General features: G+C 54.9%; 1 protein-coding gene across 3 annotated transcripts; it reads left to right on the forward strand.

Moving 5' to 3' along the window:
* The first annotated feature begins 3,575 nt into the window (after positions 1 to 3,575).
* MIIP (migration and invasion inhibitory protein) lies at positions 3,576 to 10,504 on the forward strand. 3 transcript variants are annotated; one of them, XM_045190975.2, is made up of 11 exons: positions 3,583 to 3,666; positions 3,920 to 4,005; positions 5,090 to 5,297; positions 5,529 to 5,945; positions 6,276 to 6,360; positions 7,595 to 7,703; positions 7,782 to 7,834; positions 8,518 to 8,647; positions 8,793 to 8,889; positions 9,793 to 9,924; positions 10,188 to 10,504. In XM_045190975.2, exons 3-11 carry the CDS (start codon positions 5,184 to 5,186, stop codon positions 10,236 to 10,238), a joined length of 1,188 nt encoding a protein of 395 aa, XP_045046910.2. In that variant the 5' UTR covers positions 3,583 to 3,666; positions 3,920 to 4,005; positions 5,090 to 5,183; the 3' UTR covers positions 10,239 to 10,504. The 3 variants fall into 3 exon arrangements, with proteins under 3 accessions (XP_045046911.2, XP_045046910.2, XP_024410470.2); XM_024554702.3 differs by having other exon boundaries at positions 5,529 to 5,846; XM_045190976.2 differs by lacking the exon at positions 3,920 to 4,005 and having other exon boundaries at positions 3,576 to 3,666.
* Positions 10,505 to 11,795: the final 1,291 nt, after the last annotated feature.

Raw genomic sequence — 11,795 nt, forward strand, 5'->3', positions numbered from 1 at the left:
AGAGGGGAGGCGTAGGTGTAAGTCCGATAGAACAGGGTCCCCTTCAGGGTGGTAGCCAGCACCATCTCTGCCTCAGAGGATTAGTGGCCCAAGCTGCTTGTTCCTGGCCCACCCCCATTCTAGATTTCCCTTATCTGGGTCTAATGCTGCTGCTGCTCTGGTTATTTCCTGGTGGGGTGATCCAGACCTTCACCCCCAGGGGTCTGAGCCATTGGTTGTCTTGCCTTGGGTAGGCTGTTATCTTCTTACTGTTACCAGTGGGTGTGGAGACACCCCAAGACACCCAAGTGTGTTTTTCCACAAACCCCTGCCCCTTCCTGCAGCAGCAGCCCCAACTCCTTACAGTGATTGGGGTCTTATCCCCAGCGGTATGACACCTCTCTTTGCCTTATGGTCACCGAAGACCAGGGGACAGTTATCTACAAGTTCCATGGAACCCTGGGGCCCTGTTGTGTCCCCTGGCAGAAGCTTCCTGTCCCCAGGCACTGGAACCTCCAACCTGACAGTACTGATGTTTGCTGGGACAGGAAACAAATTCCATGAGTGGGTCATGGGGAGTTATAGAGAGGGGGCTTCTACCTCCACCCTCTGCTTCCTGTACCCTGTGTTCTAGCTGTAGGGGACACAGTGGCATACCTCGGCTTCCTGGACAACAGAGCTGCAGGGGCTGGTCCCAGAGCTAAGCTTGTCAGACTCTGCCACTTAGGTGCTGGGGTTTTGGGTAAGATCAGTAGATCCTTTAGTCACAGACCCATTGTCCCCAAATGGGTGCCTTGGTGTGAGGCAATGTGACTCACCATGTTGCTCTATCAGGTGATCTAAAGACCTTGGCAAGAGGTGCACTTCACCCCCGTCACCATGGCTCCTTCTGTCCTCGGGCCCAGCTACGGTGGCTGAGAAGAGTCTGCCTGACATCTACCAGCCACATCATCCAGCCAGCTGGTTGTTGACCATCTCCCTTGGATTTGAAACAGGAGACACAAAGATTTAATCCTCGTGCCCCTCCCATTGGCCCTCCTTGGCTCATCTTCCTACCTTTTCCCCCTTTCTCCTTGGCCCCAGTCTTCCAACCTTTTTCTCCTAGGCTCCCTAGCGCCACCCGAGTCATTGGCCAACGCTCAGGAGATTGCGTATATCTGTTCCTCAGACCGCTCATCCTTCATCACGAATGGGTGACTGATTGTACAGTTCACAGCTCTGTCCCTGGGAGGATTAACCTTCATCCTTGCCCTTCAGGGCCACTCCTGAGAGGATGTCGTGGTGAGAGTGGCAGCTGTCCTTACAGCCAGTGCAAGTGTACTGCCAAGTTCTTGTCTACTTGCCTCACATCTTTTAACAGCTTCATTGAGATACAATTTATATAAACTAACCTGCACATTTAAAGTGTACAATTCACTAAGTTTGGAACATGTATGCATCTGAGAAACCATCAGAGATTCATATCCCTTCGTCATCTCTCCTCCAATCCCATCTGATCTTTTTCTTTTAGGTTTCATTTATTTATTTATTTTTAGAGAGAGGGGAAGGGAAGGAGAAAGAGAGGAGAAAAACATCAATGTGTGGTTGCCTGTCACATGCCCCCAGTAGGGACCTGGCCTGCGGCGCAGACATGTGCCCTGACTGGGAATCAAACCGGCAACCCTTTGGTTCACAGCCCGTGCTCAATGCACTGAGCTACATCAGCCAGGGCCCATCTGATCTTTCTATCACTATAGATTGGTTTACATCTTCTAAAGTTTTACATAGCTGGACACATACACTGTACACTTTTCCACTTGGCACAATTATTTTGAGGTGCATCCAAATTGTCGTGTGTACCAATACTGTGTATCATTTGTATTGCTGAGTATTATCCATTGTATGGATATACCACAGCTTGTTTATTCACCTCTTGACGGGTATTTGCATTTACAATATAGCTGCTATGAACATTCATATGCAAGTCTCTGTATGGACAAATTTTCCCCTCAGATAAATGCCTAGGATTAGAACAACTGGATCATATAGTGGGTGTATGTTGAACTATTTTTTTTTTAAAAAACAGCTTTATCGTAATTTACATACCATAAGATTCACTCATTTTTAATGTACAATACAGTCATTTTAGCAAATTTACAAAGTTGTGCAGCCATCACCACGATTCAATTTTAGAACCAATTTTTGGGGTGTCGTCACCCCAGAATGATCCATCCTGCCCATTTGCAGTGACTTCCTGTTCCCACCCCAGGCCCTGGGAACCGTTAATATATTTTCTGTCTCTATAGATTGGCCTTTTCTGGACATTTCGTATAAATGGTATCATACAACATGAGGTCTTCATGTCTGGCCCCTTTCACTCAGCGCTGTGTTTACGAGATTCATCGGCGTTGTGGCACGGGCCAGAACTTCCTTCCTTGCTATTGACGGTGTCCGTTGTACGGCTATACCACACTTACTTGATCCACGTAGGAGCTGATAAACACTTGAATTGTTTCTATTTTTTTTGTGTGTCTATTCTGAATAATGCTGCCAGGGACATTCATGTACGAGTCTTCATGTGGACTCGTTTTCATTTCTCTTGGGTAGATATGTAGGACTGAATTACTGGGTCATATGATAAATTTATATTTAACTTTCTAAGATACCGCCAAACTGTTGTTCCAAAGTTGGCGTGCGACTTTACACTCCCACGTGCAGATGGTGTAGGTTCCTGCTTCCCCCCTTTCTCGCCAACACCTGGTATAGTGTCTTTAAATTTTCATACCGCAGTTTTAGACATAGAGTAATGTAGTGGTATCTCATGGTAGTTTTAGTTTACATTTGCCAAATGCTGGGACATCTCTCTCAGGTAAAAGACAGATTATGGCACTACCACTTCCAAACACTACGAAAAAGGGACAATGCTTGGTGTTTTTTTCTGCATCTATTGAGATGACTTTTCTTTGTTAATTTGGGAATTATACTGATGGATTTAAAAATGTTCCGGGCAAGTCCCTTCTCTCATGGCCTCGTTTTTTGTTTTTGTTTGTTGTTTTATTTTCTGTAAAACGAGACAGTAAATCACACCTCAAAGCACATTTATGAGGCTGGCGTGCACTGGCATACGGAAGTTACCTGGCGCATGGTAGGCACTCCCTATAAATTTACCCGTATTTTACAGACTATTCACATCTCACCTTGCCTCTCCCTCCTCAAAGTGTAGACTCCTCGTAATTTTAACCTGCCTCCCAGTGCCTAGTACAGTGTCTCTTGGCACAAAGTAGGTACAATAAGTACTTGAAGTATGAAAGGATGGGTCGCCAGTCGCCGCCTACCCCACTCGCCCAGGTTACCCAGCCCCTGCACCCCACTGTTTTGAGCAGCTTCAGGTACAGACTCTGAAACTGCCTTCTTCAAACCAGGCCTAGCTCTCGGCTCCGTCCTGACCAATCAGAGCTCGCCTCTTTCCGAAAAATAATTGACCTCGGAAGTTGACCAATCAGCTGTTGAATAACGCTGTCAGTCTCGCCCCAAGGTTGAAACTGCCGCGTCTGAACGTAGAGTAACGTTCTCACGTGCGTCTCTTCATCTGACCAATCAGGGCAGCCAGATTTGGCCCCGCCCCCGGCTGTCGTTACGTGAGGTGGGCCGGACGCAAGACCAGATTGCACCAGCGGCGGCCGGGCGAGGTTTGGGGTCTTCTGTGCTGTAAGTGCTGGAGTGGCGGGGCCTGGGGTAGGGGGTGGGCTGGGGTGGGGTGGGGGCTCGGCGGGAGACCCCGCGTGTGTCCCCGCGTAGGGTTCGGGGGCCGCATTGGGAAAGATGGATTTTACTCGGGGTGCTAAGTGGACTGTGTCTCCCTTTCTCCGGGGTCCCGCCCCTGCGTCCGCAGGCCGGCCTCTTTGGCTTTTGCAGCCCCAGGCTCTTTTTCTCACGTTGCCTTCCCGGTGCTTTTGCGCAGCTTTTAGCTTTCCAGAGCTGGGCCTGGCCGGTGGAGGGCCTTGCAAGACGTTCTCTTTTAACCCCGTGCGGAACCGGAGACCCTTGGTAAGGCCCAGAGTCTCGGGTCAGACGAGGGGGATCTGGCTGTTTGACCCGCTTGCATACAACAGCGCCCCCGCACCCCCCAGTCGTCGGTACTGGCTTGTATTCTCGTCCCTCCTTCCCCGAGGGGCGTGCCTGAAGGGTGGGGTGTCCAGTGGACGAACGGCCTCTCACTGCTTTGGCTCCTGCAGCCAGGCGCTGAGGAGTCCCTCAACCCCAGTGTGGGAGGTCCACAGGTGTGGAGTGTGGGTGGGAAGGCAGGGGAAGGGTTTCCGAGAGTAGACCCAGGGTTCAAAAGGGAGAGTGAGTGTTGAGGGAGACTTTCCAGTCGGGGGAGTCGGAGCTTGGGGATCTGAGGGGAGTGGGAAGCCTGCCCCCTAGCCTGCAGAAACTCCTTCCGGGGTTATCTGTGGATCCCGGAGCCTGGATCCCTGGATCCCTGGGGGGTTCTCGGGCAAAGACTGGAAGTGGGAGGAGGCAGCTTTCCAGGGACAGGCTGGTGTGACCATGGACCCTGAAGGTAGATATGGGTTCAAGTCCTGGCTTTGCCACTTAGCTGGCTGTGTGACGTGCAGCAAATTTCTTAACTTCTCAGAACTTTGGTTTCTTTATTTGTAAAAGGAAAGGGAAGCAGGAAGGGTGGGCAGGAGAGAGGAAAGAGTCCCTCCAGAAGCCTCGTTTGCATTAGATTCACAAGTTATAATACTTTACATTTGTAGAATTGCCCTAATTTTCTGTAACTTAAACTGGTCTGGTTTCTTAGTTTAGGTTGTTAAGGGGGGACCACTCTCTTTTGGCACACAAGGACGCACACCCTGGCCAGACTGGTAATAATAGGCACGTGCTACGTGCTCATTGTGTGCCAGGAGTTGTACTGAGATTTAACACGCCTGCTCTTGTTTAATCCTTATGAAGTAGATACTGTTACCATCTCTGTTTGGCAGATAAGGAAACTGAGACAAGGATTGTTAACTAACTTGTTGAGGCTGCTCAGTTAGGGAGTATCAGAGTCCGCGGGATTCGAACCCAGACCTCTGGCTTCACAGGGGAGCCTCCTGAGCCCTGTGTCATGCTGTTTTGACTTCAGGTAGCAGAGGTGGGCCTGGAACTCAGCCCCGGGGGCACTCGACAGCCCGGGAGTCAGCAACATCTGCTGTGGGAAGCCAGACATTACACCTGGGATGGAGGAGACCAAGGACTTGGCACAGCTGCGGCAGCTCAACCTGGAGCTCCTGAGGCAGCTGTGGGTTGGGCAGGATGCTATGCAGCGGTCAGTGGCCAAGGCAGCCGCAGAGGTAGGTGTCCGCCTTGGGAGCTCCCAGGGGACAATGGGAGCTGCTAACCTTCCAGCCAGAATCCAGGTTTCTGGGTCATCTTGCACAGCATGCCCATTTATTGCTGATGAGAAAACTGAGGTCCAGTGAGGGAAGGGATGCAGAGGCTGGAGCAGGCACGAGGACCCAGGCCTTTATGCCTAATGTATACTAGCTGGGTGGGCAGCTGGTGACCTGGTCTCTTTGTTCTAGTCAAGCCAGGACTCCAGCAGCAGCTACAGTTCAGAGATGCCATCATCCCAAGAGAGATCCTCAATGGCCCAGAGAGCCTCCTGCCCACAGGATGCCAGCCAACGTGACCCCTGCAATATGTCCTCTTCTGGCGGGGCCAGCTCGGGGGTGATCTCTCTCCCACCTTCCAAGTGCCAACACCAGGAGTCCCTGAGCCCACTGAGGCCCTGCTTGGCACCGTTAGGGGCCACCTCGGACTCAAATGACCCAGAGCGTTCAGCAGGGCTGGAGGCTCAGGGCTCGCGGTCCATCTTGGATCAACAAAGCAAGCTGCCCAAGGTAACCCGGGAGGGCGGGGCATCCGTTGATGGGCGCTGCTTCCTTGAAGCGCAGTTCCCCTGTCTGGCAGACGCACCCACGGGCAGCCTCCCTTGCAAGGTGAGAGGCTGTCCGGGAGGTACCGTGGGGTGTGTCCAGCTCCGCCTGAGTGCTGGGTAAGCAGCGGTTGTTAGTGTCTCAGACTGAACTTTGGGAAGAAGGCGATGAGCCATTATACAGATGGGAAGGCCAAGACTCAGAGGCCACACTTACTCAAAGTCATGCATGAGGTCGGGTGGAAAGCTTTGTCTTTCATCTCTCTAGCCCTCATCTGAGCCCTGGGGCCCATGTCAGTGTGTAAGTTAAGACATGGCCCCTTTCCTTCCCCCAGTCTGGGGCCTCACTGGGGCTGGGCCTGCTGGCCTAACCCTTCCCTCTTTGCCTCATCAGCCAAGAGTGACCTTCAACAAGGAGTCTCCAGTGCCTGAGAAGAGCTGGCGCCTCAGACCCTACCTGGGCTACGACTGGATTGCAGGTGCGGCCCACTCCATGCACACACCTGGCCCGGGAGTGGGGAGTGGAAGCCCAGGCTGGCCAGCACCCCTGCCTGAGCCCGCACCCCCGTGCTACAGTGTGTCTACTGGCCCGCCCTCCTTGCTGAGCACCTTCTGCACCTGTCTCCTCTGTCTGCGCCTGGCACAGTGACTGGCACAGAGACAGTACCCAATGAGTGCTCGTCTGATTCCCGTTTCTGCCTCTGGCCGACCCCGCTCCTCTGAACCCCAGACTTGTATACCTGGCTGTCTATCTGGCGTGGTACAGTAGGGGTCTTAGATACTTTCATGTCCAAAGTCAAGTTCGTGATTTTCTCCCCACTTGCGGTCTCTCCTGCTTTGTGAGGGGAATCTCTAGACACCTGGTAATTGGTCAGAACATACCCTTGGGGTACACCTTGATTCCATCTCTCCTTTTTACACCCTGCTCTTGCAGTCCGTTAGCACAGCCTGCTAGCCCTGTCTTCCACACACTTCTAGTGTCCGACTACTCTCCCAGGTGCTGATAGTCGCCTCCTAACCGGTGCCCCTGCCTCCCCTCACCTTACAGCGGCCAGAGGGGGACTTCTGTAAAAATACATGGCCGATCTGAATGCATCTCTGCTTGTCCCCAAGTCCTCCTCTGGTTTCCCAGTCTCATCTCCCTTCTCGTCCCTCACTCCCCTCCAACCACTCTTACTTCTTGGCTGTTCCTCAAAGACACTTCTGCTCCAGGGACTTTGCGCTTGTTCTGCCTTCTGCCTGGGATGTCTGCGTGGCTACCTCCCTCCTTTCAGGCCTCTGCCTAGGACTCGCCCCCTCAGAGAGGCCTCTCCTGGCGCTGTTGTGCTACCAAGCTGGGTTCCTGGGTCTGCTGTCTTCTACTTCCTGGAAGGTGTCATCATCCAGTGTTGTATCACTGTTTCCTTGGTGATTAGTTTGTGGCCACTGGATTAGTACATAAGCTCATAAGCACAGGGGCTTTGTCTGGTTCACTGCTCTTTCCCCAACACTGGCCCATAGCGAGGGTTCTGCAAACACTTTTTGCCTGGACAGTCGGACATGCGTCAGGGTAGACAGACCCTGAAACGAAACCAGCAGTGTCAGCGAGTGGAGAGTCCCTCAGGTTTATGAGGCACGGTGGGGGCAAAGCAGGTGACGCAGTGCCGGCACTGAGTGTCTTCTCAGCCTTGGCACCCAGCTGTGCAGCAGCTCCCTGTGCTTTGCCTACATCAGGGTCTCTGGACAACACCTCGCCCATCAGCGACGAGCCCGAGGACTTCTTCTCGAGGCTGCAGGAGTTCAGAGAAGCCAATAGGAGGGAGTGCATTCACAGTGACCCCAAGTGAGTAGGGGCTGGTAGGTAGTGGGCGGGCAGCTCCGGGGCCCTGTCGCCAGCCAGCTCACTGCTTTCGCTCTGCAGTGTCGAGCTCCTGGGCCTGTGGGAGAGCGCTGCTGCCGAGGAAGACCACGAATGTGAGCATAGACCCTTGCTGAGGTTTCGGGGGCCTGGGGAGGCAGCTGGGGTGCTGGGGAGGCAGGGCGGGCCAGGCCCTGAGAGGGAGGGAGGTGGGGGTTAGGGTCGGCCCTGTGTCACCCCACCTCCCTGCAGCCTTCGTTTCTTTCCCAGCTGCCTGGTTTCCCATGTGCCCCCCACTCCCACACCCTCTTCTCTGCACATGTGTGGCCTGTGTGGGGGGTCCCGCCTTAGTCATGTGAGCACACAGTCTTTGCTGTAGGTATGCATGTGCAGCGTGTACTGTGCGCATGCACCTGTGTGTAGAGGGTGTTAGTGTGAACATATGTGTGTGTGTACCCTGTGTGTGTGTCATTACAAACAGGCACGTGTACACGTGTTCACGAATGTGATGAAAGCCATCTGTGCTTTGCATCTGCACATGTGACATTTCCACATATGAAGGTGCCAGCTGGTGTGTGGGTATGTGCACGTGTCGTGTGTGTCATGCTTGAGTAGAAGTGCGTGTTCTGTGTTTTGTTTGTGAGCACAAGCCCATGTGCATGCCTTGTGTGTGCACACCTGTGAGTGGTGGCGGGGGAGAGTGCAGGGCTTGGTGGACCCATGTGGTTGGGGGCAGCAAGGGGTCCCGGGACCTAGCTTCCCCGGCTGAGGGCGCTGTTGCTTCTCATGGGCTTCGCAGGTGTGTACTGTTACCGTGTCAGCCGGCGCCTGTTCCTGGTGCCTTGGGATCCTGGCACCCCCTGCCGTCTGTGCAGGACAGCACGGGACCAGCAGAACCCTGAGACCTTATCGGACCCAGCGCGGGTCAGGTGAGTGGCCAGAGCAGGCAGGACACCTGGGAGCAGCTATGAGGGCAGCAGGAGCTGAGGAGGGAGTCGGCTTGGGTCCATCAGTTTGCGGGAGGGGAGGGTGGGCCTGGGGCTGTGGCTCTGCCCCCACTGCCTCCATGCCCAGGGTGAGCGTCCCACTGTCCATCCTGGACCCCCCGCACCGGTACCGCATCCACCGGCGGAAGAGCCTTGATGCCTGCGACTCACTGGCCCTGCCCGGGGTGAGCAGCTCTGGGGGGCCTGGGCGGGGACGGGTGTGGGGCTGCCCCTGTCTGGCCCAGGCCCCCAGATGGAGCCTGAGGCCAGAGAGGACCAGGGACTGAGCCAAGGCCTCACAGTGAGGCCGAGCTCAAGCAGGATGAGCACTTGAGTTTCCAGAGTTCAGGCCAGGCTGCTTCTGTGACCTCTGCTCTGCGTGTGCCCTGGGGAGGGGGACACCCCACCCACTCCCTGGTGTCCAGGAGAAGTGTCTGCCCACGTGTTGGCATAAGTCAGCCCCATTTATCAAGGTCCTATGTGCTTTGTGCGCAGTCCCTGGAAGGGTCGCCCCAGAGGGCCCCAACGCAGCCAGTGTAGGCTTCACTGCTGTCCCGTTTTACAGACGAGGACACTGAGGCAGAGGGGAGGTGACTTGTCCAAGGTCAGCCCAGTGGAAGAGCTGGGATTTGAACCTAGATCTTCATGCTTCCATAGTGCCTCCCATAATGTCCTTTGTGTCTCCTGGGTAGGACGGGTCAGTACGCACCCCAGTCACTCCCAGTTGAGGCTGGGGGAGCTGGGCCTAGGGGAAGGAGAAAGGATGCCAAAGGAAGTCAGTTTGCTTGTCTGAAATGGGCACAAGATACTGCCCTCGGGTCTGTGTGGGGAGATGGAACAGTTCAGGGGACCAATACCTGTCGGGAACGGGGCAGAGGCCTACACACAGGAAACAGTCCATGAGGGTCCGTGGCCTTCCCTCTGCCCGTCTCTGCTCAGGCCAGTGCCTGGGTCAGCAGGGTTGTGAAAGGGGGCCCCAGTGGGTAGACACAGGCCCCTGTCCTGGGGGAGCCTTGCTCTGCAGGGAACACTGTGACTGGGGAGAGCCATGCCCCATGCTAGGCGCCTGAACCCTTCACTCTCCATAGCACTGTCTGCTGGGCTGGGACATTCTCCCCCCAAAATCCGAGAGCAGCTCAGCCCTCAAGAGCCTGGATCTCTGGTCCTGCGTTGCCTCCGAGGCTCAGCGCCAGAAGCTGTCAGTGGACCCTCACCACCCGGTATAGTTTGGGGTGCCCTGGGGGGACAGATGCAGGGGACAGCAGGGTCCCAGGGCAGGATTGGGGTGTCTCCCCACAGAGGCCTATTCCCTTCTCCTCGCCCTGACCCCGAGGCACTCTTCCAGGCTCCAGCAGTCCCCATTGGCTGCCCCGACCCACCAGAGTAGGACGCTGACTCTGAGAACAAGAAGGGGATGAGGCTGGGATGAGGGTGACCTGCCCACAATGTGGCCTCCTCTGACACCACCTCATTCACCATCCAGGCCTTGCCACTGCGAGTTCCGCCCTCCACTCTGATCTGGTCAGAGCCCTAGATGCCTGGGCCCTGTGCCCCCTGGCTGAAGCCCTGAGAACTGGCCGCTTGGAGGAAGACTGCCCCTGCTATCACTTCTAGCCTCTCCCTTCTACCGGTGTGCCCGTGCTGGGAGCCCCACCTGGCCTCAGCTGGAGGTGGCCTTGGCCTCACCCTCCTAGGTTGGGCAGGTGGGTCTCCTTCCCAGGTTCAGAAGCGGGTACTCGGGTGGGAAGTGTAAGGGCAATTCTGTGACACTTTTGGAAATAAAGCTCAGTGTTGTCTGCAGCTCCAGGTTCCCACATGTGCTGTGTCTGTCCCGTTGACACTTGTAGGGTCCAGGAGGTGCCCTGGCCGTGGCCTTGCATCCCCTCACTGGGGGAGAGACACTTCTGATGACCTGTGGTAGGTGGGATGGGTCCAGTGCCCTGAGTGTGGGTTTTTGTGCAGCTTCTGACTTCTGGGTAGATGGCTTCCCCGGGGCTGTGGTGGGGGGTTGGTTCTTAAGCAAGCTGAGGTCAAGGTCAGTGTTAAAAGCCATCTCAGCAAGGGTCTCTGGGTCTCTGGCTGTTCCCTCTAGAGGAGGCTGAAGTCGTGACAGTGGGGAGTGAGCGAGTGCTCCCCGACACGGGGGTCCATTTCTAGAGGGGCTCCCTTGAAGTCCCTGGGCCACCTGGCTCCTCCTCCCGCTCAAGCCCAACCCTAGAAGTACCAGGTAAGTTGGAGGCAAGGTTGGCAGAGAGCCCAGATCTCCCTTCTAGATTAAGCAGCAGCCCCTGTCTTTCCCTCCATAGGTTGAAAGATAAGAAATCCTATTTTTCTAAGATAAAAGGGGAACTGAAGCCCAGAGAAAGCTTGTTGGTGTTCTCTGAGGTTTCTCAGCCTAGAGGGGTGGATCTAGGGCTGCGGTCTCCATGGTTCCCACCCAGAGCTTGTGAAACCCTTTTTCTTCCCATTGCGCACAGCACGTGTATCAGGATAAGCGAGGTTATGCTACAGTGGCTAACGGACCTTCAGGTGCCAGTGGTTCAACGTGAAGCCTTATTTCTTGCTGACTTGCTTATACTACCTTCCCGTCATGGATCACACGGGGCCTCTGCTCTTGACATTGTCTCTTATGGACTGAGGCCAGTGAAGGCTCCACCCTAAGGGATATTGTCTGTTGTTTCTTATGACAAACAGGTCACTTCTGCTTATGGTTCATTGGCCAGAGCTGGTCACCTGGGCCCCACCTGACAGCGTGGGGTTGGGGTGTGGAAGGGGTTCCTGGGATTTTTGGTGAGCGTTACTGTCCTCCCTATCCTGTTAGCTGACTTCCACCAGCCCTGTCCATGCGGAGTCCGGGCCCACGGCAGCAGAGGCCACTGGCCACGTAAGAGACACTACACATTCTTGCCTAAGATCTCACTCTCTGGGGTTCCAGCCTCAGATGCCCCAGTAGCCAGGCAGGGAAGGTGACAGAGTGGTGGGGCTCAGGGCCACCTGGTGAGCACATGTCCCCTCCCAAGGCGCTCAAGTTCAAATGCCTGTGTGCTCCAGACTACATGTCTATGGGCAGGTTCACCAGCAGGTCATGGTT

This window comes from Desmodus rotundus, chromosome 3 (genome assembly GCF_022682495.2).
Source record: "Desmodus rotundus isolate HL8 chromosome 3, HLdesRot8A.1, whole genome shotgun sequence".
Taxonomy (NCBI): domain Eukaryota; kingdom Metazoa; phylum Chordata; class Mammalia; order Chiroptera; family Phyllostomidae; genus Desmodus; species Desmodus rotundus.

Excerpts from the sequence above, each read along its gene's own strand:
- MIIP (XM_045190976.2), top strand. The coding sequence starts at position 5,184 with ATGGAGGAGACCAAGGACTTGGCACAGCTGCGGCAGCTCAACCTGGAG. Across the intron at positions 5,298-5,528 it reads TGGCCAAGGCAGCCGCAGAG|TCAAGCCAGGACTCCAGCAG; the intron begins GTAGGTGTCCGC and ends TCTTTGTTCTAG. Across the intron at positions 7,704-7,781 it reads TGCATTCACAGTGACCCCAA|TGTCGAGCTCCTGGGCCTGT; the intron begins GTGAGTAGGGGC and ends TTCGCTCTGCAG.